Here is a 22,341-nt window from a genome sequence, read left to right as displayed (position 1 = left end):
GGCTTGGGGCGGAAGGCAGGGTAGCCTCAGCTTTGGCCCCCACTGGACCATCCACATGGATCATGTCCAAGTTCACAGGAAGCAGGGAGACCAGCAGTTTACAAGCCAGCAGCACCACACTGGGGTTTGTGTAGCAACGAGTGATGTTCACTCTTGGGTGCTTGGTGGTCACTCTTGTGTGCTCGGGATCTGAATAGAAAGAAGGGAGCCAGGTTGGAAGGCCTTCCCAAGGCTCCCAGGTCCTCATAGGAATGTAGGCTTCCTCCACGGGAGCACGCTGTACCATCAAGGTGCCCTACCCCCTTCTGGACCCACTTCCCAGAAATCACTGGGACTGCCCCCTTCCAGGCTGCCCAGGGTTCCTGTCCACAGGCACACCAATGCTGCTCAGTACCCTGATCTCCTCTGTCCCAGCCCACAGCTCCTCCTCTTTTGTCTCTATCCTGTCATTACTCTCCCTTCACAGCCCAGGTGAAGGATCCCCAGGGCAGCAGATGTCCTGGGGTATCTGGTGGACTCAGGGCCTTCCTCAGGATGCACCCTGAACAAAAGGGCAAACTCCTTGTCACTGGCTTGACACTGAGTTAGATGTTCCTAGAATGTAACATGTGACGAGCACAAACCTTGTGGTTCTGGCAGGAGAGAAAGCATTCTGAAGAAACAGCTGTGCCCCTCCCTTAGGCTCTCTGATCTTTGAAACAATGGAGGTCAAGGAATTGGGATTTCCCTAGTAGTCTCATGCTGAGGAGAGATGGCAAGTATCTTGGAGATCCTGGATCCCAGAAAACAGTGGGCAGGACCACACTATGACTAGGACTGCTTAGCATACTTCTATTTAAAGTTAGTCTCCGTCAGTACCCCCAAAGGTTAACTGGGAGGGGGTGTCCCCGAACCTTTCTATTTGTGGATATGTCTGTCTCTTTTCTCTGCTTTTCATTGTTACTTTGATTGCCCTGTTGTGGACAGGTGGCTGAGCCTGGCTTGTTAGGGCTGTCATGACCCAAGTTCTGGGAACAACAGAGATGCCCACATGGCCCACATACCCTGGGCCAAATTATTTACCTGGTAGAGGGGAGCAGACACATTGTCATTCGGGCATAAACTTGGGATGTTGCCCACTGTAGCCATTGGATATCATCAGGGATGTCAGGGAGCCATATCACCAACCTGCAGGAAAGAAGCCAAGAAACACACATAGAAACACACATGCACACATATCACACACACACATGGGTTCACTGTATCTACCTGAAGATAAATCAGGAGAAAAGTCGATAAAAAGCAGATATCTCCCAGTAGTAGCCTTCATTCAGTGTCATTTCTAACACCAATCTGTAAGTTCCCTAAGGCAGACATGGGCTGTCCTCACAACAGTGAACCTTCTAAAATCCTTAAAGCAAACCAGGCCACTCAGGGTTCCATAAAACCTCATGGGGGTGAATGGGAAAGGCCTTAGCTCAATGGGGTCAGTCTCAGGGGTTGATGGCAAGTGCAGCTTGAGGCCTAGGCTCTCCATGGAGGCCACTGTGAACCTAATGGTGGTACCACAGGGGCCAAACAGATTTGTAGACTCTGGCAAGAGGCAGCCTGGAGCAGGAGGCTGACTCCATAGGGGAACACTGGTTCAGTAAAGCTGCCAGGGATTTTGATGGAGAAATTAGAAGTAGGCTGGTGCAGTATGCTAAAATGGAAATGCAGGGCATGTGCACGAGACTCTAGCTTGTTGTATGTCCTATCCAGCGGTGTGTGAGCAGACCTACACAAGTGACAGGTTTCCAAGGGAGCAGACAGAGAAGAAGCAGAGAGGCAGGCCTGGGTTACATTTATTTTTCTTTTCACACAGGGTCTCATTCTCTTGCCAGGCTGGCCTCAACCTCTGGGCTTTTTAGCTTCCTAAGCAACTGGGCTGCAATTGTGAGTAGCTGACCCTGCTAAAAGATTCAGTAGCCTCAGCCAAAACGTAAAACTGTACAACTTGGCAGCATAGCCAAGCCTGCAGGAAGGACAGGGAGGTAGCTGTCCAGGGAGACCTGCCTCCTTCTCTTGCAGCAGTGGGTAGGATCAGCATTAGTCACTGCCTGGAAGCTGTGCTGGTAACCATAAATAAGAATGCAAGTGGGCTGGGGGCGCAGAGTGGTGACTCATGCCTGACACCTGCATGCTCATGAGAGGCAGGAGGGTTGACTTGAGTTCCAGTAACTTCCAGGCCATCTTGGGCTGTGGAATTAAAATTATGGCTCAGAAGTACATACACATGGGGCAGAAAAATTGTTTTGGCCATGTCTGACACCTTGAGTTTGATTTCCAGGACCCACACAATGGAAGGAGAGAATCAACTTAGGAAAGTTATTCTCTGACCTGCACTCATAGGCTATAGCCCTCATGAGTGCTCTCACAAAATAAATGCACACACGCGCACACACACACACACACACACACACACACACACTCAATGCATAAGACAATAAATAAATGTAAAAATATTCCCAACATAAAGATGCCCCAACCCCCACATACACTCCTACTTACACAGACACAGACATGCCCTTCCACACTCTCTCCCAACACACACATATACACCAACACCAAGAAAAGAATACTCACATAAAAGAACAGGAAGAAAGGGCCAGCCAAAGTTTAGAAGTTCATTTATGCTACTAATGTTAAAACCAGAGCAAATACTAGGCAATGGTGACAAACCTTTAATCCCAGTACTTTGGGAGGCAGAAGCAGGTGGATCTCTGAGTTGCAGGACAGCCAAGCTACAAAGAGAAACACTGTCTCAAAAAAAACCAAAACCAAAACAAACAAAAATAACTCAGAATGGAAGGTAAATTTGGGAAAACTTCAGATTGGAGGCAAAAAGTCAAAGATCTGAAAAATGTAGAAAAGAAAGTTCCAGAGGCCAGAATCCAATCCAGAGGCAAAGCTCTCAAAAGTGCCCCAGGAAAAGGGGAGAGATGGCCACAGAAAAGAAGGAATTACAGACATACTTACAAATGGTTGAGTCCTCAAACCACAGTAGAGACAGGCTTTGCCTGAGAAAGTGACAGTCCGTGGAATGAAAGACTAGCCAAAGAGGAGCAGAAAGACCAAAAGCCACTCAGCCACAGAGGAGAACAAAGTGGAAGTGGATTCTGCATGAGCAATCCCATGAAAGCCTGGCTGGGTCTCAGAGGACAGCCTTTGTGACTGCAGGCCTTTGAGCAGCTGCTCAGCAGTCAGATGCAGGGTGAAGCCCCGGGGGGCCAGCAGAACACTGTTTCCTTAGGGACTTTGTAAGGATTTGCTTCAGCAAAACAGGTGAGAAGGCCAAGAAAAAGAGACAGGGCCCAGCTGGGCCACAGTGGCACACACCTTTGACCCCAGCACTCAGGAGACAGAGGCAGGGTCTACAAAGCTAGTTCCAGGACAGCCAGGGCTGTTACACAGAGAAACTCTGGGGAAAAAAAAAAAAAAATATATATATATATATATATATATATATATATATATATATATATATATATATATATATATATAGAGAGAGAGAGAGAGACAGAGACAGAGACAGAGTCAGACAGACAGACAGATACCTAGAAATGGAAGGTCAGGGCTGTGTGGTGTCCCTGGGGCACCAGTCCAGATGAGACAAGACAAGGACACCAGGCAAGGGCCAAGGAAAACGGCACAGCTAGAACCTCCACATGATACCTCTCTCTCCCCAACTCTCCTCCCCACCCTCCCTCCCTTTCTCCTCCTTCTTCCCTCTCTCCTCCTTCCTCATGGTACTGGGATTGGGGATGCTAACTATCCACAATACCACTGAGCTACGTGCCCAGCTACATTCTGTTTTTGAGACAGGGTCTCTATATGTAACCCAAGCTAGGTTTAACAATTCTGTGGCCAGGGTGGTTCTGAACTCCTGATCTTCTCCTCCGGTCAGAGTGTTAGGACTACAAATGTTTACCACTGTACCCAATATCAGAATCTGTAACATTCTGAGCATTGGCATGGGGCTCAAAACATTCCTGCTTTTCTTTTCTTACCTGCTTAAACTTGCTTAACTGGTAAGCCCATGAAAATACCCAGAATTCCAAAGCAACAACAACAAACCCAAACCCAAACTCAAACACTTTGTTCCTGAGCATCTTGGGTAAGGGATATCAACCTGAAAACAAGTCACTGCTGCTAGCTGGACATGTGAGCACACACCACACACAGGACCCCACTGGGCCTCCTGGTCATCCTCTGCCCCAGGCAGTCTCATCTCGTTTTATTTCTTCAAAGGTAAGCAGAAGCACAGAAAGGTATGTACATTAGTCCAGGGCCACACAGCAGTGGAGGGGGTGCAGCCAGGTGGTTAGCCATCACAGTCTGAAGACTGAGCTGAGCTGCTGCCTCACTGCTGTTTGAGTAGGAGCCCCATTCCAAATTTTGAGGACTACCTCACTTCTGTCTCATAACTACTGACTCTGACTCACCCCCATCCAACCATGGCTAGAGGGAATGGACCTCTCACCCCAGTACTTTGTGCTTGTGATTCTAAAGACAGACCCAAGGGACAAGCAAGGACTAGCTTCTAGGCCTGCCCTTCCTACTCACCAGCTCAGTGGCCACAGAGTTGTGGCCTCTACCTCTCCCTGCCTCAGTTTCTCCAGGGGATCATGAATGGCTAGACTAGGGGGTTAGTTAAGCTCTGCGAGTCTCCAGATGGCCTCAGAGCTTATACCAGGTTGCAGATACCGTTGGCTGAAGGAAGGGGGTCTCTCCCAGGGTTTCCATCTTGTGACACATAAGCCAGCCTGGGGTGCAGCCATTATCAGCTCACTGAACTGTCACACCGTTCCCTAATGCTCACCTGTGGACCGCAGCGATGGCCAGCTCCACGGGCAGAGTGCAGGGCAGCATGATGTACGACATGATCCTGATGGGCAGGAGGTTGCAGACTTTGCTCAGGTAGCCATCCCTGTCCTTAATGGCTTCACTCAGAACTGAGAACAGCAATTTGGAACCAGGTATCTGTATGGCTCCTGAGAATACTAGAATTCAAGCCCCTGTCCAGTGGGAATCAGACCAGCTTTGAAATAGAGGTGGTTTGGAGCCAAAGGGCTGGCAGCAGCCCAGATGGAACACACTGGGGTTTATGAGCTGTCTCTCTCACACAAGGGTGACGCAGAGGTCAAACTCTAGCCAAGATTGGTTGTTCAGGCTTCTATTCCCAGCACATGGGAAGCTGAAGTGGGAGGATTTCAAGTTTGAGGCCAGTGTGGACTACACAGAGAAAAGAGCAAATGGAAGAGAGTCCCACCCCCACCTCCCTTTGCTGGCATTGTTTAGACCTATGGCTTTCTCATGTTTCCAGATGAGGTGCACATAGCTTTCCAGCCACCCTTGACTGAACTCTACCCCTCAGCAGTTCTTTCTTCCTGTGGCTTTACCTTTTATCCCCCTGATGACCTCCTGACACCTCCCACTGAACAGCTACTGCCTGGAGGGCAGACACTGGGTTCCATTCATGTCTCTCCTGGGCCTGGTTGGAAGCTGTTTGTGGACTAGTCTATCTGGCTTGGCAGATCAGATCACCGTCAGGCTACAGTTACCCGGCAACTTCTATAAACAACAACTACTGACTCTTCACAGATTTAGATGCTGAAAGGCCAAGTGTTAAGGCACCAGCAGACACTGCTATCCAGTGAGGTCATAGACAGCACCTCTGCAGGCTGAAGGACTAGAAGATATTTATTGGCCCTCGTTCCAGCCCCAATCTCATGTGGAAGGCCCTGCCCTCAGGAGTTGTCCCAGTGCTTGCCTCCCAACACCTTCTCCTTGGTAATCTGGATTCCTCTATGAGAATCATTTTTGTTCTTGAGATAGCATCTCATGTGGTCCAGGCTGACTCAGAACTCACTATGTAGTCAAGGCTTGCCTTGAACTCCTGATCTTCCTGTCTTCACCTCCTAAGGACAACACCACATTAGGCTGTCAGCACAGGAATTTTGATGGGACATAAACATTTATAACATGTCATTGTCCATTCAGCAGCCAATGGCATAAAATATATCACATGGAAGTATAAAACTGACTGGCAAATGAGAGAGCTAAGGATAGACAGGTGGACAAGTGGATAACAGTAACTCCAAAGTTGTTCTGAAGAGTTGGGAGACAGAGACTGGACCCCAGGTCCTCCCTCATATCCATGGCCGGAATCAGAGCTGGAGCCAGTATGGAGGCAGCCTGGCAGGGTGAGCCCAGGCCTGGCTGCTCTGCTGGAGCCTGTGTGACTAACCTAGGCTCAACTGGATCAGCATTCCTCTTGGTCATGACCTCCAGGTACAGGGATGGGTGGCAGTGGCCAGCTTGTACAATAGTTGGAGATGTCCTTGTGGTCTGTTCCCATAACCCCAGAGGCTTCTTGCTGGAGAAGTGACACCTTTTCGCCTCACACACAGCAAGCAGTCCAGTTGCTTATATCAACTGGCATGCCCTGGTCTCATCCCACCCCAGTATAGTAGTACCTGTGCTGAGCTTGGGGGACAGGGTCTTCTGGATGCTTTCATCCCAGGGCACAGCTGTAAGGCACAGGCTGGCTGGTAGCTTGTCCCCTATAAGACTGCTGTTTTCCAGACAGAGAGGCGTGGCTTCTGGTTCCATCTCCTCTGAGGACAGACTCAGGTTGGGCTGTGGCCCATTACAGATGCCTACAAAAAACATGGATATACCCATGAGGGCAAAGATGGGAGACGGTTGTCATCTGCCCAGCCACACTTAGCCCCAGATGGCAGGGGAGGTTGAGCCAACACAGCAACTTCATGCCTGCTATAATCCCACACAGGGCATGGGTTAAGGTGGACATATGAAAACTAGCAGCCGGGCAGATAGGAGTGTAGTTCCTGCTCACTCACTGGCTCACTTGCTCGCTCTCTGGCTATGTGCAATTCTCTCTGCTTCAAAGTCAAACACTACAATGAACAAATAACTCTTCTCCCACAGGCTAAGCACAAATTCCAGGCCCAGAATGACAGCACAGTGGCCACTCAACAGCCACCAGAATTATCAGTGCCACTTGTCAGCTGAGGAATCACAAGCACAGAGAATCATTCAAAGTCACACAGCCATTCCTTGGCTAAGCTGGGTCTTGTGTCCAAGATGACACCCTTCTACCACATGGCTTCCAAGTACTGAGAGGCTGGCACAGCCTTCTCAAATCATGCTCTGTCTTTCTTCCTCTCTCATGCTTTTTCTTTCTTTCTTTTAAGTCAAGGTTTCACTATGTAGCTCAGGCTGGCCTTGTCATTGAACTCTGCCTGCCTCAGCCTCCTAATCCCTGTGCCAACAGCCTAAGAAGCAACATCTTGAAGTTGGAAACATCAATGTCCTCCTACCCAAGATGAAGTAGCATTCTGGATAAAGTAGCCAACACCGCCAGCAGGCATGCATGTGTGCTGCGTGCTTGCTGGTAGTGCTGGGCATGGGTTTCCCTCACTGTCCTGCTGCTCTCCTCTGATTTGCCACACTCACTCTTGCTTTAGGAGCCCTTGGTGGCTCCTTGTTGCTGCAGATCCAAACTCCTCCCAAGTTCAATGTCACTCTTCCTGTGCCCTCTTTGTCCATCTTTCAGTGTCCCCACCCTGTGCCACTAGGGCCACATGGACTTTCATTCACCATCTCCGGGCCCATAGGCCTTGCCTCCTACTCCCTAGCTCTCCTATTCATCCAGGGCCCCCATCCTCCAGGACATCCTTGTTCAGACCTTGAGGATTCCTCAAGAGTCAGCCTGAAGCCTAGATCTCCCCATTGGTTCACCACTGCCCTTCCACATGCCCTTCCCACCTCTTCATAAGGCCACGGAGGCTCCTTGCTATGGCCTTGTGGCCTTCTGAGTGGCTGAACACACATCTGTCCTTACAAAAGCGCCATCTCCTCTGTCTCCACAGATGTGCTTCAAACCCTCACATGCTGGGCAAATGTTCTACCAGCCCTCTTGTTTTCCTTCCCCATTTCCTTCTCTTCCTTTCTTTTTCTGATGGGCTTGGGGACTGAACCCAATGCCTTCTATATGCCCAATAAGCACACTGGCATTGAGCTATAGCCCAGGCCTTTTTCTTTCTTAAAAAGAAAGAAAAAAAAAAAAAAAAAAAAAAAAAACTTCTCAAGACAGTCTCACTAGGTGGCTCAGGCTGACCTCGAACTCATTTGGCAACCAGGGTAGGCCATGAACTGTAATCCTGCCTCAGCCTCCTGAGTAGCTGAGATGGCAGGTGCAGCTTATGACAGGGACATGTTTTTTAAGAAGGACCAGCTTTCCTCACTATGTGAGCATGGGATGTATTTGTATAAACTAAGATAATCACAATGTGAAAAATGTCATTCCACTGTGTGACCACATATACACATGTCCAGCATGGTCACCTTGGATGACTCAAAAACAGGTATCTGCTAGGAAGAAGACTCACCCAGTGGGTGGGACCCACAATGGGCTGGGAACCACATCCTGATAGCCTCATCTAGAAACTGCTCCCAAACTCTCTCAAACCTGAGCCCATTATGCTAAAGGCTCACAAAAGAGCTCAAAGGGAAAGAAATAAGCTGCCTGCAGAGGTGGTGTCAGGCTGTCTAGGTTCAAATCCCAGCTCTGCCTCAGGACGGTTGCCCCTGCTCTGCTGGCCTCTCCTCGCTAGCCTGCATCCCATCTCTAAAATGGGCAAAGGTTCCCTAGTGCTGAGAGAAAAGTGGGCAGAGGGAGACTGTGGGTAAGGCCATGAGGATGGGTGACAGAACCAAGGGACTCTGCAGACAGCCCCAGCCAGGACCTACCGTTCTCTGTCAGGAACCGGAAGGCGTCCAGGTACCCTTGAAAGCACAGCTCTCCCATTACCTGTGAGCAAATCAGGCAGGTGAACCACAGGGACCATGACTGCCATGTCCTCTGAGGATCAAGGACATCCAAGGCTTGGAGGGCCCTGAGAGACTCTGTGCTTCCCCTGATCTCAGCTCCAATGTCCTCTCCACAGAGACTGCCAGCAGGAGCTGTGTTCCAGGCAGGATGATCTGGGGCTAAGTCATCACTCTAGCCAATATGGTGCTTCCACCTTAACTGTCTCTGGACAATCATGACTGAACATCATGCTTGGAGAGCAATGTGGGTACATGAAGCTATTTATGTATTTTATGTATGATTGCCCTGTCTGCTTGTATGCCTGCATGCCAGAAGAGGACATCAGATCCCATTATAGACAGTTGTGAGCTGTCATGTGGTTGTTGGGAATTGAACTCAGGACCTTTAGAAGAGAAGCCAGTGCTCTTAATCACTAAGCCATCTCCCTAACCCTCTTTTTTTTTTAGGTAGCCCAGACTGATCCCAAGGTTTCCAACCTCCTGCCTCAGCCTCCTTGGTTCTAGAATGCAGGTATGTAGCACCCCACTTAACTTACTGTAGGTAGTGCCAATTGTCAACTTTACAGAATCTAGAGTCACCTAGGAAATGGGCCTCTGAGCATGCCTGTGGCAGTTTTATCTGCTGGTGTCAGTCAATTGGGGTAGGAAGCCCTGCCCACTGTGGATGGCACCGCTCCCTAGGCTGACAACCTCTGTTTTGTAAGTGGGGAGAGGGAGCTGGATGGCAGCACATATTCATACCCCTGCTTCCTGATCGTGGACTCGATGTGAGCAACCGCTTTAAGTTCCTGCCACTTGACTTCCCCGAATAGATCTTTTCAGAAAACTTGCTCTTGTCACAGAGCTTTTTATCACAAGAAAAGAAACTAAGACACCATCCCGGACCCCTGACTTGTTGGATCCCAATTCCTGGAAGTGGAGTCTGAACTCTAGGTCAATCCATGTGATCCCCAGTGGAGCCTGTGGTCAGAGGGATGACCAACCAGCTCTAGCACAGCAACTTTTCTGAGTCACCATCATGGCACAATCTAGTCCTGTTCACTCATGGAGGGACTAACAGAGGTCCCCAGCTACCTGGGAGGCAGAGAGTAGCACCCTAGTATCCCACTCACCTTCACATCTGGTGGAAAGAGCGCTCTGGTCAGAAGGTAGAGGTTCCTGGTACAGAGGCGGAGACTGAGGTTGGTGACATTCACCTGGAAGAAGTTGGTGGACTTGACTTTGGGGCAAATGTCATGCTCGCCATAGAAAGGGGACACTGTGATGGTGGTTTTGGCATCCAGCAGGGGGACATTGTCACTCACTCCTCCATCCACGTACCGCTGTAAGGAAGAGGAAAGGGATGATACTGTTTTCTGAGACACTGCAGTCAAGATGGTGGCCTGGGAACCACTCTTCCACTGGCTTCTTTCTGGGGTTTAAGGTTGCTGCGTACTGTTGCATAGGATGCCCATCATGAAAAAGTGCCAGACATACAGAAATGAGAGTTCACTCCACGATGTGCTTGTTAAGTCTTAAGGCCAGTTGAACACCCACAGAGGCCAGGTGGACACCCATAGAGGAGTCCCTATGGTGTGCATAAACTAGGGGTGCTATATTTCCTGGGAATGGAGTGTGATATGAACCCCACCCCAAAGGAGACTCCCTTTGCTGCTTGGGAGATCTAGGACAAGGCATTTAATTGAGCCTCTTTCCCCATTAACACTTTCCTTTGGGAGAGAGGGGGTTAGCCTAAACTCATGCTCCTCCTGCCTCAGCCTCCTGATAGCTGAGATTACATGTGCAAGTCCTCATGTTTATGACAGAGTCTTATGTAGCTAAGACTGGCCTTGAACTCCCGCCCCTCCTTCCTGAGTAAAAGCATTCTAGGAAGGTAGGGTCATCAATGAGATGCTCCTGGGTCCCTTCCACTCAGTTCTGGAAAGATCATATGCCTATATTATGTCACAAGAAGACTAGGGACCAATATCAAGATCCAAGATATGTTTAATGGCTAGGGTCCCTAGTAACCCAGACCTGGGCTATGCCCACAAAGGACACACATATACAAAGGTACATATACATATACTCAAACAAAACAAAACAAAAATTAGTTTGTTCCACTGTTGGGTGTGATGGCATTTGGCTTTTAGTCCCAGTACTTAGGAGGATTCTAGCCTAAGTTACATAGTAAGGCCCTATCTAAAAGATTAAGAAAATGAAATACACAGCTAGCCTATATTTCCCCTGAAAACCAACTACCTTACAAGAGTAATTTAATTCCTAAGCATCTTACACTTTAATTAGGCCACCAGGCTCATCCCCAGGGTGCTCAAGAGCAGATTAAAGGAGCCAGGCCAATGCATCCAACAGACAGCAGTCAGGGAGGTGGAAGACACTCCTGGGAGTGTGAGTCTGTGGATCAGTCCTATGGGAATGCCTGTGTCCTCAAGGCTGAAGATCCCAGCTCTGTAGTTTGGTACAGCCATGGGAGCCCAGGTCACTACAAAGAGGGCCTCAAATGCTCAGCTGCACTCCCCCCCCCCCACATGTATACTTACCTCACCTCTGAAAGAAGGAGGGATTAGGCCAGAGAAGAAAGGAATGAAGCAGGAACACACCAGGGCCTGTGAGGACAAAGGGGCTTGACTGTCACAAGGTGCGGCACTTCCCTGTGCCCCTCTATTCTTCCCCCAAATGAGCAGCATAGGTGAAAGGCTCTCTGCACACAATAGGCTTTTTAACACCTTGGTGAATGACACTCATACTTATATTTGAAGCCCTTGGGTCTTATCAGCAATACTGGCTTCTTAACCATTTGCCTGCACACTTCAATTTTCTGTCCTTGCCCCCCAGGCTGACTTGGTGACATAAGGGGATGAAACCATGCATCTTGCCCAGGAGCTACAAGAGCTCAGGGTCCTCCTACAACCGGTTAGAAACCCAGCGGTCCTGCAGACCACACTTTGAGAATCACTGTGCTGGACAGCACACTGTTCACTGAGAACAGATAGCTGTTGGCAATTTAGAAGGTACTAGAAATTCAAGTAGAGAACTGGATTGCATGAAGGGCTGCTGGCCACATGTGCAGCCTCACAGGAACTCACATTCAATCAAACACGTTATTCATTTAAAAACTATAAAAAGCCTATGTGGCCCAAAATGGCAATTCCCCCCTCTTTTTTGGTTTTTCAAGACAGGGTTTCTCTGTAGCTTTGGAGCCTGTCCTGGAACTTGCTCTTTAGACCAGGCTGACCTCAAAGTCACAAAGATCTGCCTGTCTCTGCCTCCTGAGTTCTGGTATTAAAGGCATGAGCCACCACAACCTGGCTCCAAAATGAGATTTTGATATGGTCAATTATCTTTTCCATGCTAGATCTTGAGACTAGAGGCAAATAAGAAACAAAAACAAAACAAAAATCAGACTCACTGCATAACATGCATAGGTTGGGGTGTGGGGCACACATAGGACCAGTTCTCTGGGTCTTGAAGAAAGAAGAGTAACTTTTGTAAGGGTGCAGCTGCACAGTAGAGTGTTTGCCTGGTATGTTTAAGGGCCTATCTGTTGTGGGAGAATCTTTTTATACACTGTGAAGATTTGTCACTCTAGTTGGTTTTATAAAAAGATGATTAGACAGTAGCTAGGCAGGATTTTTGGGACAGAGAGGACACTGGGAAGAAGAAGGCAGAGACTTGGAGAGTTGCCAGCCAGCCAAAGAGGAAGCAGAACATGTGGGAGAAGAGGCAACAAGCCATAAGCCATGCAACAGCATATAGATTAGTAGAAATGGGTTAATTTAAGTTATAAAAGCTAGCTAGAAACAAGCTTAAGCTATTGGCCAAGCTTTTATAATTAATAAGAAGTCTCTGTGTGGTTATTTGGGAGCTGGCTGGAGGGAGAGGAAAACCTACCTACACCTATCTTCCATTCCCAGGACTGGAAAAATTAAGAGAATTAAAGAGACCTGACATAGAGGGACTTCCAGGTGCTACAGACCAAGTCACTGATGTACAGTGCTCATATGGCCCCAGTCCAGTGAGACAATGACACTATACCGCTGTTTTACTTGACCACACCCAGAAAGGCAAAGGACTTACGTCCACCACTTCATCTTTGGAATGGAAATCAGACACCAGCACGTTCTCCCCATCCGACACCCTGGTGAGCGAGATGTAAACTCGGCCGGAAATGACCTGGTGGACATTGTCTGGGAGGGTCTCCTGGAGCCCATCTCGGATGCACTTGTTAAGGTTGAAGAACGGATGGAGGGAGCCAATGTTGCGGCTCCTGGCTTTCCGCACAAGGTCCATGAGGATCTTCATGATCTGATCTGTGGATGGAAGACAAACCCACAGAACAGGGTTCCACACTGGAGACCAGAAACCACAGAGAACTCCTGAACCGTGGCTGGTCCCAAGTAAGACACCATAAAACATACCTTGCATTTTTGGTCATGACTGAGCACATTCCAGGAGGCTTTTTTCAAAGGTTTACTAGGTGACATTATCTCTTTAATAGTGGTTTACAGTTATTACAAAGTGATAATATTCTGGGTATGGCTCCAAAAAAAAAAAAAAATCAATTCCATCCTGTCTGACTTTATTCAATGGAGCAACTAAGAAATACAAAATGGCCTAAATGAGTGTGGTGTGTATTTCATGGACAGTACTGAGCTAGGCCTCCCAGTGGCCTTCCAGTGTATGTGAGAACTCCTACCCATGTGTCCATAAAGCCACAAGTCACCAACACATCAGCCTTGGCACAAGTGAACTAAACGTTAGAGGGCACAAAAGAAATAATGCAGGCCCGGACCTAAATGTCATTCTCAACCCCACCCCTTACTGAGGGAAGCACTCTGCCACCCATCTATCCTTCCAATTGCCTTTAAGTTTTTTTAAAGATTAATTTATTTACATATGTGTCCTTATGTGCACCACATGTATACAGGAGTCCACAGGGGCCAGAAGAGAGAGTCACATTCCCAGGACCTAGAGTTACAAGTGGCTGTAAGTTGCCAAGTAGGTGCTGGGAACTGAACTTGGGTCCTCTGCAAGAGTAGTATGCAATCTTAACCACTGAGCCATCTCTCCAAGCACCTAGACTGCCTTTTCAAGGACAGTAAAATTTACTTGCTTTTAGAGACAGAAAGTATTGAGTAAAATAACATCTATAAAGTGCTCAACTGAGAAAGGGCTGCTGAAGAGGCTAATCTCCATGTAAGCCTCTAAGGCCAGAATTCCCAGATTGCACAGTGGGTGCATGGTACATTCATCTGCCCTCCTGGCACTAGCATTGTCCTGGCACCACAACCAGCAACACAAATCCTGTACTCCACAAGGACAGACATATCCCGGCCTGGTCTGATTCAACCCTAACCCTTACTCCCAACAAATCCTATCCCCTTGCTGTGCCTGGCTTAAGAGTGAACTTACATACTACTGGCAGATCCTACCACCCCCTCTGCCAAATCTAGCCAACACTCAGATGCCTCAAGGGTCTGTGTCTGTCACAAGCCCTAGGCAATGCACCTTAGCAGTTCCTACCAGAGATAACCTATAACTCTGGCCTCTCTGTGACCTGATAGGACAGTCACAGGCTGCCCCTGTCTTCTGTGCAGTCACTGATACCACTGTAGCAATGGTTCTCAACCTTCTTAAATGCTGTGAACCTTTTATACAGTTCCTTATATTGTGGTGACCCCAAACCATAAACTTATTTTTGTTGCTACTTCATAACTGTAATTTTGTTACTGTTTTGAATTATAGTTTAAATATCTGTGTTTTCTGATGGTCATAGGTGAAAGTGTCGTTCTATCCCCCAAGGGGTCACAACCACAGGATGAGAAGAAACACTGCTCTATATAAAAGTGGTGTACTTCATCTTCATGGGCTCAATGCATTTAAACCTTGTCTCAATAATCTTCCATCCATACAGTGGTCCAGAGGCCTCCATGTAAGAAATGTTTTTGGTCAGTGCTAAAACCCAGGGTGTGCAATGGCCATTGGGCTGGTTTAGTTTTCCCTGAGGCCACTCTCTGACCCTTGCTCCTATCTCTCTCCCTCATTGGTGAAGACAGACAAGCAGGCACACAGCCAGACCTGCTTGTCTACTAATCCCATCAGCTCAGGGTCTGCTCACTGATCCTATCCAATGGCAGAGCTCTGCTCATCAGCAGGAGCTGTCCTGTGTCTGTCAAAGTCACTCCGGGCTGGCTATGGGCAGCTGAGCAAAGAGTAAAGAGGTCCAGATCAATGAAGGTTGATAATGGGCGTTATCATGCCGTCTGGGGACCTTTGGGTGCCAGTAGCTCCCCCCTGGGCACTTAGCCAGGTCCTGCCCACAATCTCAAAAGCATCCAGCTGACACTGGGGAAGGGCATTACACCCTAGTAGTTTAGGGGGTGAGAGAAGTAAACTCACCTTCTCTTGCACATGGATGCATGCATGGACAAATGTTTAATTAGGCCAAGATTCAAATGCCCAGAATGTCACTGCCAGTGACATTGATCTGGGAGGAGCGGCTGGCCCAGGTCAGCGAGGACAGGATAGAGTGGAACTAGACCTGTCTGAGAATCCATTCCAGTCTCTAGGGAGGGTTCCAAATACTTTCCTAACCCACGCACCCCACCCACAACAGCCAACTCTCAAGGCGACCAGAGGATTGTACTGCCACAAAGGGTGTTCAAGTGTGGGTACCTTCTGCCCCTCCTGGCGGCACCCACCGTGGTACATTAGCCAGAGACACACAGGACAAACCCTTCGTGGCTCTGATGACAGGGACCAGAGGACCCCGCGCCCCTGCGTTGCTCCCTGAACCTTGTTCCCTGGTGATCCCGGATAGCCCAGCTGGCAGGACCCAGGTGGAGGGACCATTTCAAACCAGGGCGTCCGGGCGGAGAAGAAGATGCTCAGGTCTCTCCAGCGCACAGCGCGCCCGCTGCCGCCTGCCCTCGGAAATCCCACGCCAGGCCCCTTGGCACCGGGAAGGGTGGGAGCTGTCTGAGCTGGTTCTTTCGGGGAGCTTTGAAGGTGTCACCGATTCCCCAGGTGGAGAGCCCTTCCCTGCACACGGGGCCTGGGTGGTGGCCGTGAACGCACCGAGAGGGAGACTGCATACGAAGGTGACCGCGTGCAGTGCACCAGCCGAGCAGCCGAAGAACGTGTGTGCATCGCGGAGGAGGTGCGGGGCGCGCTCACTCAGACACAGCGTGGCCCCAATGTGGTAGAAGCCTAGGAAGCCGCAGCCGGCGAACGACAGGCTCCAGCGGCGTTCTGGGTCGTACATGGCGCTCGGCGCTCGGCGCTCTGGGTGGCGCTGCAGCTCAGCTCGGTTCCAGGTTTGCAGCTCTGAGTCTACGGGAGGAGCAGCCACAAGGGCTCCTAGGATGATGTCACCCGAGACCCCGCCCCACTCGGACCATGCAAATAAGCCGGAAGACGGCCCAATAGGCGTACAGGACTCCTGCCCCGCCTCCGCCCTTGTGGGCTTTCCCAAACCCTTGGCTTGGATGCTTGCTGGACTGAAGTGGCTCTTTCCCTTTGTTTCAGGTCCTGGATGGCATGCCGGTGACACTCTCTCCTTTACTACACCGGAGATGCCACCATCTAAAAAGGACATATCGTTTTCTTTATTTTCATGTAGGTTTTCTGTTTTTGTAGTTATTCAGTTTGCGTTCTGTAAGTCTTCAACTCATTTTCTCTCTTTTCAAAACAGACACTAAGGGATTTTTCTCCCCGTATGGAGTATTTTGCCTGCCTGTTCACCACGGGTGTGTAGTGTCCACAGAGGCCAGAAGAGGACGTTAGAGTCCCTAGAACTGGAGTTACAGACAGCTGTGAGCCATCACATGGGTGCCTAGAACCAAACTGAAGAAGGAGTTGTGATCTCAACCACTGAACCATCTCTCCAACCCCTTGTTTAATTTTACAGTACTAGGAACTGAACCAGGGGCCTCCTGCATGCTAGCAAACGCTCTGCCACTGAGCTGCACTCAGCCTCTTTTGTTTGTTTGTTTGTTGTTGTTTGCTTGTTTTTTCAAGACAGGGTTTTTCTGTAGCTTTTTAAGCCTGTCCCTGGAACTCACTCTGTAGACCAGCTTGGCCTTGAACTCCGAGAGCCTCCTGCCTCTGCCTCCCGAGTACTGGGACTACAGCCGTGCCCCACCACTGCCCAGCTGCAGCCTCCTTTTCTTAAGACATGTTGTTTCCTGCAGTTACTCAGTTGGCTTTGAGTTCAGTCTTTACCCCAACCTGAACTTCATCTTCTGACCCTCTTGCCTTAGCCTCATAACTAGGATAAGAGGATAGCACCACCTGGCAGAACCTGACATTTCCATGTCAAAGTGTCACTTCAAAATAAAAATGTGATTGGCAGGTGCCAATGAAGGCAAAAGATGGGGAAGCTGGGAGCTTCTGACACAAAGTATCTTTGGCCAGGTGGCTTAGATTCTAAAAACCTTATTTGTTTTATTTTATGTATAGCAACATAATTTGCATGTTACTCTATAATAGAATGTCTTTTACTTAAAATCTATTTTTAATATTTTGATGTGCACCCATTGGCTACATGCATATCTATGCACCACATTCATGCCCTGGTGCTCATGAAGTCTAGAAATGGCACTGGATCTCCTGGAACTGGAGTTTCAGAGAGTTGTGAGCCACTATGTGGGTACTAGGAATTGAACCCAGGTCCTCTGGAAGAGCAATCAGTGCTCTTAACCACTGAGTCATCTCCCCAGTCCTATAGTAGACTAATTTGATACAGTTTTAAGCAGAAGGAAAAAAAGGAAAACGTTTAAGTTACAAAATCACCCACTCCACAAAACAAAGTTCTTTTAAAAATACTTTTTCAAAGTGGGTCAACACAACAAATGTGTTCAGTGACTAGTGGTGTCTAATTCCTACTGCACTAATGATCAGTGGGATTAAAACAATATCCCCATTCAGTCCTTGCTCAAGGGAAGAACATAGGCAGGATTCTTTCGGAATGCAAAAATGATTCTTTGGTATTTCAATACCCAGAGAGTTGATTTCCCATGTCCATTATACAATGGGGGAAGGGGGGGAACAACTATGACAATATTGAAACTAGAAAAAGTTTGTTTTATGTGGACAGACGTTTCTGTCCCACCTGGTCCCACAGCCATTTAGTTCCAAAAACACAAAGAGGCTTATATTAATTATAAACTGTTTGGCCGATGGCTCAGGCTTCTTATTGGCTAGCTCTCTCTTAATTATTATTTCTATTAATCTGTGTATCTCCACATGGTCTTGGCTTACCAGAAAATGGCCAGGCATACTACCTTCCCCATAGCTACATGGCATCTCTCAGATTCTGCCTACTACCTTTCTCTATCCCTGTTTGAGTTTCCTGCCTGTCCATTGAACAAAACAGCTTTAATCACAACCAATAAGAGAAACATATATTCACAGCACGCAGAAGGACATCCCCCATCAGTTTTACATTATTTCTGGTGACTCATGTGTCTTTTTGCCCCCATCCCTCTTTTGGTTTCCTTTCTAAATTGTAGAGAAATGGCCTGTTTGCCACATGTTTGCCGTCTAGCCTCTCTTCACGTGCTGAGACAAGGTAGCTCTCTGCCTTGTACCTGATGAGCATCATTTAACCACCTAGAGCTTTGGTCTGCTTCCTAGTACTCAGGGGGAGAAAACAGATGTATGTGGCTCATTGTGAGGCTAAGTGTGAAGATAGCTGCTGGCATAGTGCTAGGAGCACTCCTAGCCCCCCATCCCAGTCTCTGTGTCTGCCTTACAGCCAGCATTCTGTTGGGAGTGCCCTGGGCTGGTGACATCATAGTGCTGAGCTGCCCATTCTGGCCTCAGGGAGTTTCTCCACATCTCACCATCTGTTCCTTCAAAAAAGCAAATGACAGCTCTGCCCATGGTAAGAGGACCTGCAGCTGTGCCCTGCTGCTCTCTCTTTCTCTTTCTCTGTCTGTCTCTCTCTCTCTTTCACACACACACACACACACACACACACACACAGAGAGAGAGAGAGAGAGAGAGAGAGAGAACACACACACACACACACACACACACACACACACACACACACACACCCAGCTCTGCAGGATGGGGTGTCAGGCTTGAATAATGAAGCATCCCAAGAGAAAAAAAAAAAAAAAAAAAAAAAAAAAAGCATCCATTTCCCCACCACTCTGGTGTTGAACTCAAAAGACACTGGGTTTGACTGACAAGAGCTGGACATGAAGGCTGGGGCATTCTTCCTGTAGAGTACAAGTGGTGGTTACAATAACTATGCCTTCGCTGTAAACACTAAATGTCTAAGATGGAGAAGACACAAAAGGCTTGAATGAATTTTTGCTTTTGAAAAAAATAATTACACTTTTAATATTCAGTTATGGCATATAATTCAAGTTTAAACTCCACTATTTGGGAGCTACAGAGATGGTTCAACTGTTAAGAGCACTTACTGCTTCTGCAGGGAGTAGAGGTTAGTTCCCAGCACCCACATGACAACTTACAACCACTTCTTCTGGCCACCCAGAGCCCTTTATGCAGAAGCACATATGCTCCTGCAGACTCTCACACACATAAATAAATAAAAATTAACAAGTCTTTTAAAAATAAGAGTGAGTTTCCTGTGTGTTTGAAGCCTACCTGGTCTTCAGAGTGAGTTCCAGGACAGCCACAGCCACACAGAGAACCCTGTCTCAATAATACAAAACAAACAAACAACAACAACGAGTTTGTGTTGTTTATTGGAGAGACTTAAACAAACAAACCAACAAAACAATACTATTTTCATGTAATCTTTCAGGTGACTACGGCAGTTAACCTTGTTTCCAACTTATATAGACTTGAAACCACCTAGGAACCACGTCTGGGAGGCATTTCCACTCACCTAAGCAGGGAAGATCAAGTCCAAATATGGGTGCCACCATTCCACTGCATCCCTAGATGCAAAGGAGGAAGGCAAATGAGCACCGACATTCAGCTCTCTGTCTTCTGGTTGTATGCAATGCAATTGGCTGCTTCCCATTCTCACTTGCATGTCTTCCCACCTAGATGAATACTACCCTCAGACTGCTGAAATAAACATGTCCTTGGGCCAGCAAGATAGGCTTACTGCCAAGGCTGATGACTTGAGTTCCATCATAGGACCATTGTGTTCTCTCTTTCACTGACACACACACACACACACACACACACACTGTGATAAAACACATCGGAATAAGCCCTTTAGTCCTTTGGCTGATTTTATCAGGTATTTTGTCACAAGCATAGGAAAAGGAACTGACAGAGACTAAGGTACTTCCTGGATTTCAAAGTGGCTCCTGCCTCGGGGAATCCTTCAGTCCAAGCAAGCTGGGAGAGCTGACTCTTTGCTCGGGGTCTTGCAATTGTCAGGGGTAGATTTTTAGCTTCTAGCATGTCTCCAATAAATCCTAATAGAGGTTAATATCACTGGGCAAGAGATATTAAATTCACTGCTCCAGAGGCTGAGAACAGCTCAGAAGGAAACAAAGCTACCATACTTTCTTAGTATTCATGGATTTTGCATGTTTTTATATTGCCTATTTGCTAAAGTTTAATTATAACCCACAAGCCATCATTTGTAAGTTATTTGTTGATGTGCACAAAGATGAGTAAAAAAATGTGAGTTTCTCAATTCATCCATTTCTAGCTGAATATAAATAGCAGCCTTCTTGTTTGGCTCTCTTGCTACTGACAGTGTCCTCCTGGTCTGGTGACTGCCATGTTTTCACACTTTTCAGTTTTTTGACTGTTTCAAATGGCCTGTTCCATATCTGAAGCTCTGCCTAGGGTTGCCTGGAGCAGGTAGCCTGGGATGTGTCTTACAGAGAAAATGCATTTAAATGATTAAATTAAATCAGAAGTTCAAGGTCATCTTCAACTACATGGGGGCTACATGATACCCTGTCAAAAAACAAACAAAAACAAAAAAAGCATATTTAAAGGGGAGAGAATGCAAAAAAAAAATGTATAAAAGAAGGGTTGTGGCAAGAGAATTGCAGAAATGTAACTGTGTATTGATTTGGAATTGACTAATTTTCATCAGGAAAAATCAGAACTGACTGTGCTGAGGGTGTCACTCAGAGGTATGGCAAATGGCACTTGCCATGTGTCTGTGAGGCCTTGAGTTTATTCTCCAAAACTGCAAAAGGGGAGGGAGGGAGGGAGATCAGAAGAACTGTATGCTATACACACCTTCAGAAGTAGGAAGGTAGATGCTGAATTTCATGTTTACAGGACTGGAAATATACAGTGAGTGGACCACACAGGGTCCAAGTGGTGATGAGAGGCTCCTGGGGACAATGCTTTTCCACTTAGCCCTGCTTGATACACAAGTGCCAGCATCCTTCACCCAGTTACCCAACCCTGCACCCAGGGCCTGCCTGACTGCCTGGAGGCTCTCAGTTCTCTGCCAGCTTGCCAGATGTCTGGATCATCCTCAGGGAGATGTTCTGTAAGTAGGAGGCAGGCCCAGGACAAAAAGGAAATAGAATTGTGTTGGGGTGGGTAGGCCATCAAGAGCATCTTGTGACCCCGATGTCCTCCACATAGTTTATCTTCAGGTTGGCTACTTGTCTCCCACACCTTACTCAACTTGTTCCAGTCCTCACTGATGCCTCAGGATGGGAGTCCAGCCATTGGTCCGCTTCTTTGTCTCAACCTCTTCCAACTGCTCCATGAACTATGTCACCAGCCCTGGCAGCCATTCACTCCTTTGTTCTCTTTTAACCTTTTCTGAATGTAAACCTCAGTTCTCTTGAGTCCATTCATGCACAACCATCACCACCTTCCCTTTCCAGTACTCTTCCGGCTTCACACATTGACTCTGTCCCTACCAACTGTCCATTCTCCACCCACCCCCTTACCAATCACCACTCTGCAGTCTGATTCCTGTGAATTTCACTGATCTCTGTTTCACTGCTGTTAACTACTACTGTGATATTAACATAGACAGACACTGAGTGTCTTTTCACAATGCTAGAGATTGATTATTGAATAACAACAAATCTACCAGCCTTTCAGTTTCCTTGCTTTCTCTTGCCTTGCCCATCAGGAGTTTTTTTTATTTCATTCCAGTGTTTTGGTGTTTTTATTTATGCATATGGGTATTTTGCCTGCAGAGGCCAGAAGAGTGTGCTGTTATTGACAATTGTGAGTCACCATGTAGGTGCTGAGAAAGGAACCATGAGGCCTCTGGAAGAGCAACCAGTACTCTCCAGCTGAGCCGTCTCTCCAGGCCCCCATTCCAATCTTAAACACTAGTTATCACTAATGCTCAGGTAACTCGTGAAACAGCTAAGGTGGCAAGATGTAATGGGGTACACCCTTAATCCTAGCACTTGGGAGGCAGAAACACATGGATCTCTATGAGTTTGATGCCACCCCTGTCTACTGCCAGGGCTATACAGAGAAACTTTTGTCTCGAAAAACAAAACCAACAGAACAGCTAAGAGGGTGAAAAGA

At 47.8% G+C, this 22,341-nt stretch overlaps 1 protein-coding gene across 1 annotated transcript; it reads right to left on the bottom strand.

Annotated features, from left to right (window-relative positions):
- Positions 1-8: 8 nt before the first annotated feature.
- Positions 9-16,201, bottom strand: Pnpla3 (patatin like phospholipase domain containing 3). The gene is made up of 9 exons (XM_051189521.1): positions 15,955-16,201; positions 12,955-13,187; positions 11,418-11,483; positions 9,990-10,199; positions 8,797-8,857; positions 6,498-6,680; positions 4,841-4,973; positions 1,063-1,167; positions 9-189 (listed from the first exon to the last, which is right to left on the bottom strand). Exons 1-9 carry the CDS (start codon positions 16,139-16,141, stop codon positions 99-101), a joined length of 1,269 nt encoding a protein of 422 aa, XP_051045478.1. The 5' UTR covers positions 16,142-16,201; the 3' UTR covers positions 9-98.
- Between the last annotated feature and the right edge of the window lie 6,140 nt (positions 16,202-22,341).

This window comes from Phodopus roborovskii, unplaced genomic scaffold, assembly GCF_943737965.1.
Source record: "Phodopus roborovskii unplaced genomic scaffold, PHOROB, whole genome shotgun sequence".
NCBI lineage: Eukaryota > Metazoa > Chordata > Mammalia > Rodentia > Cricetidae > Phodopus > Phodopus roborovskii.
The sequence above is the reverse complement of the archived record's forward strand: the minus strand, read 5'-3'. Positions and strand labels throughout refer to the sequence as shown.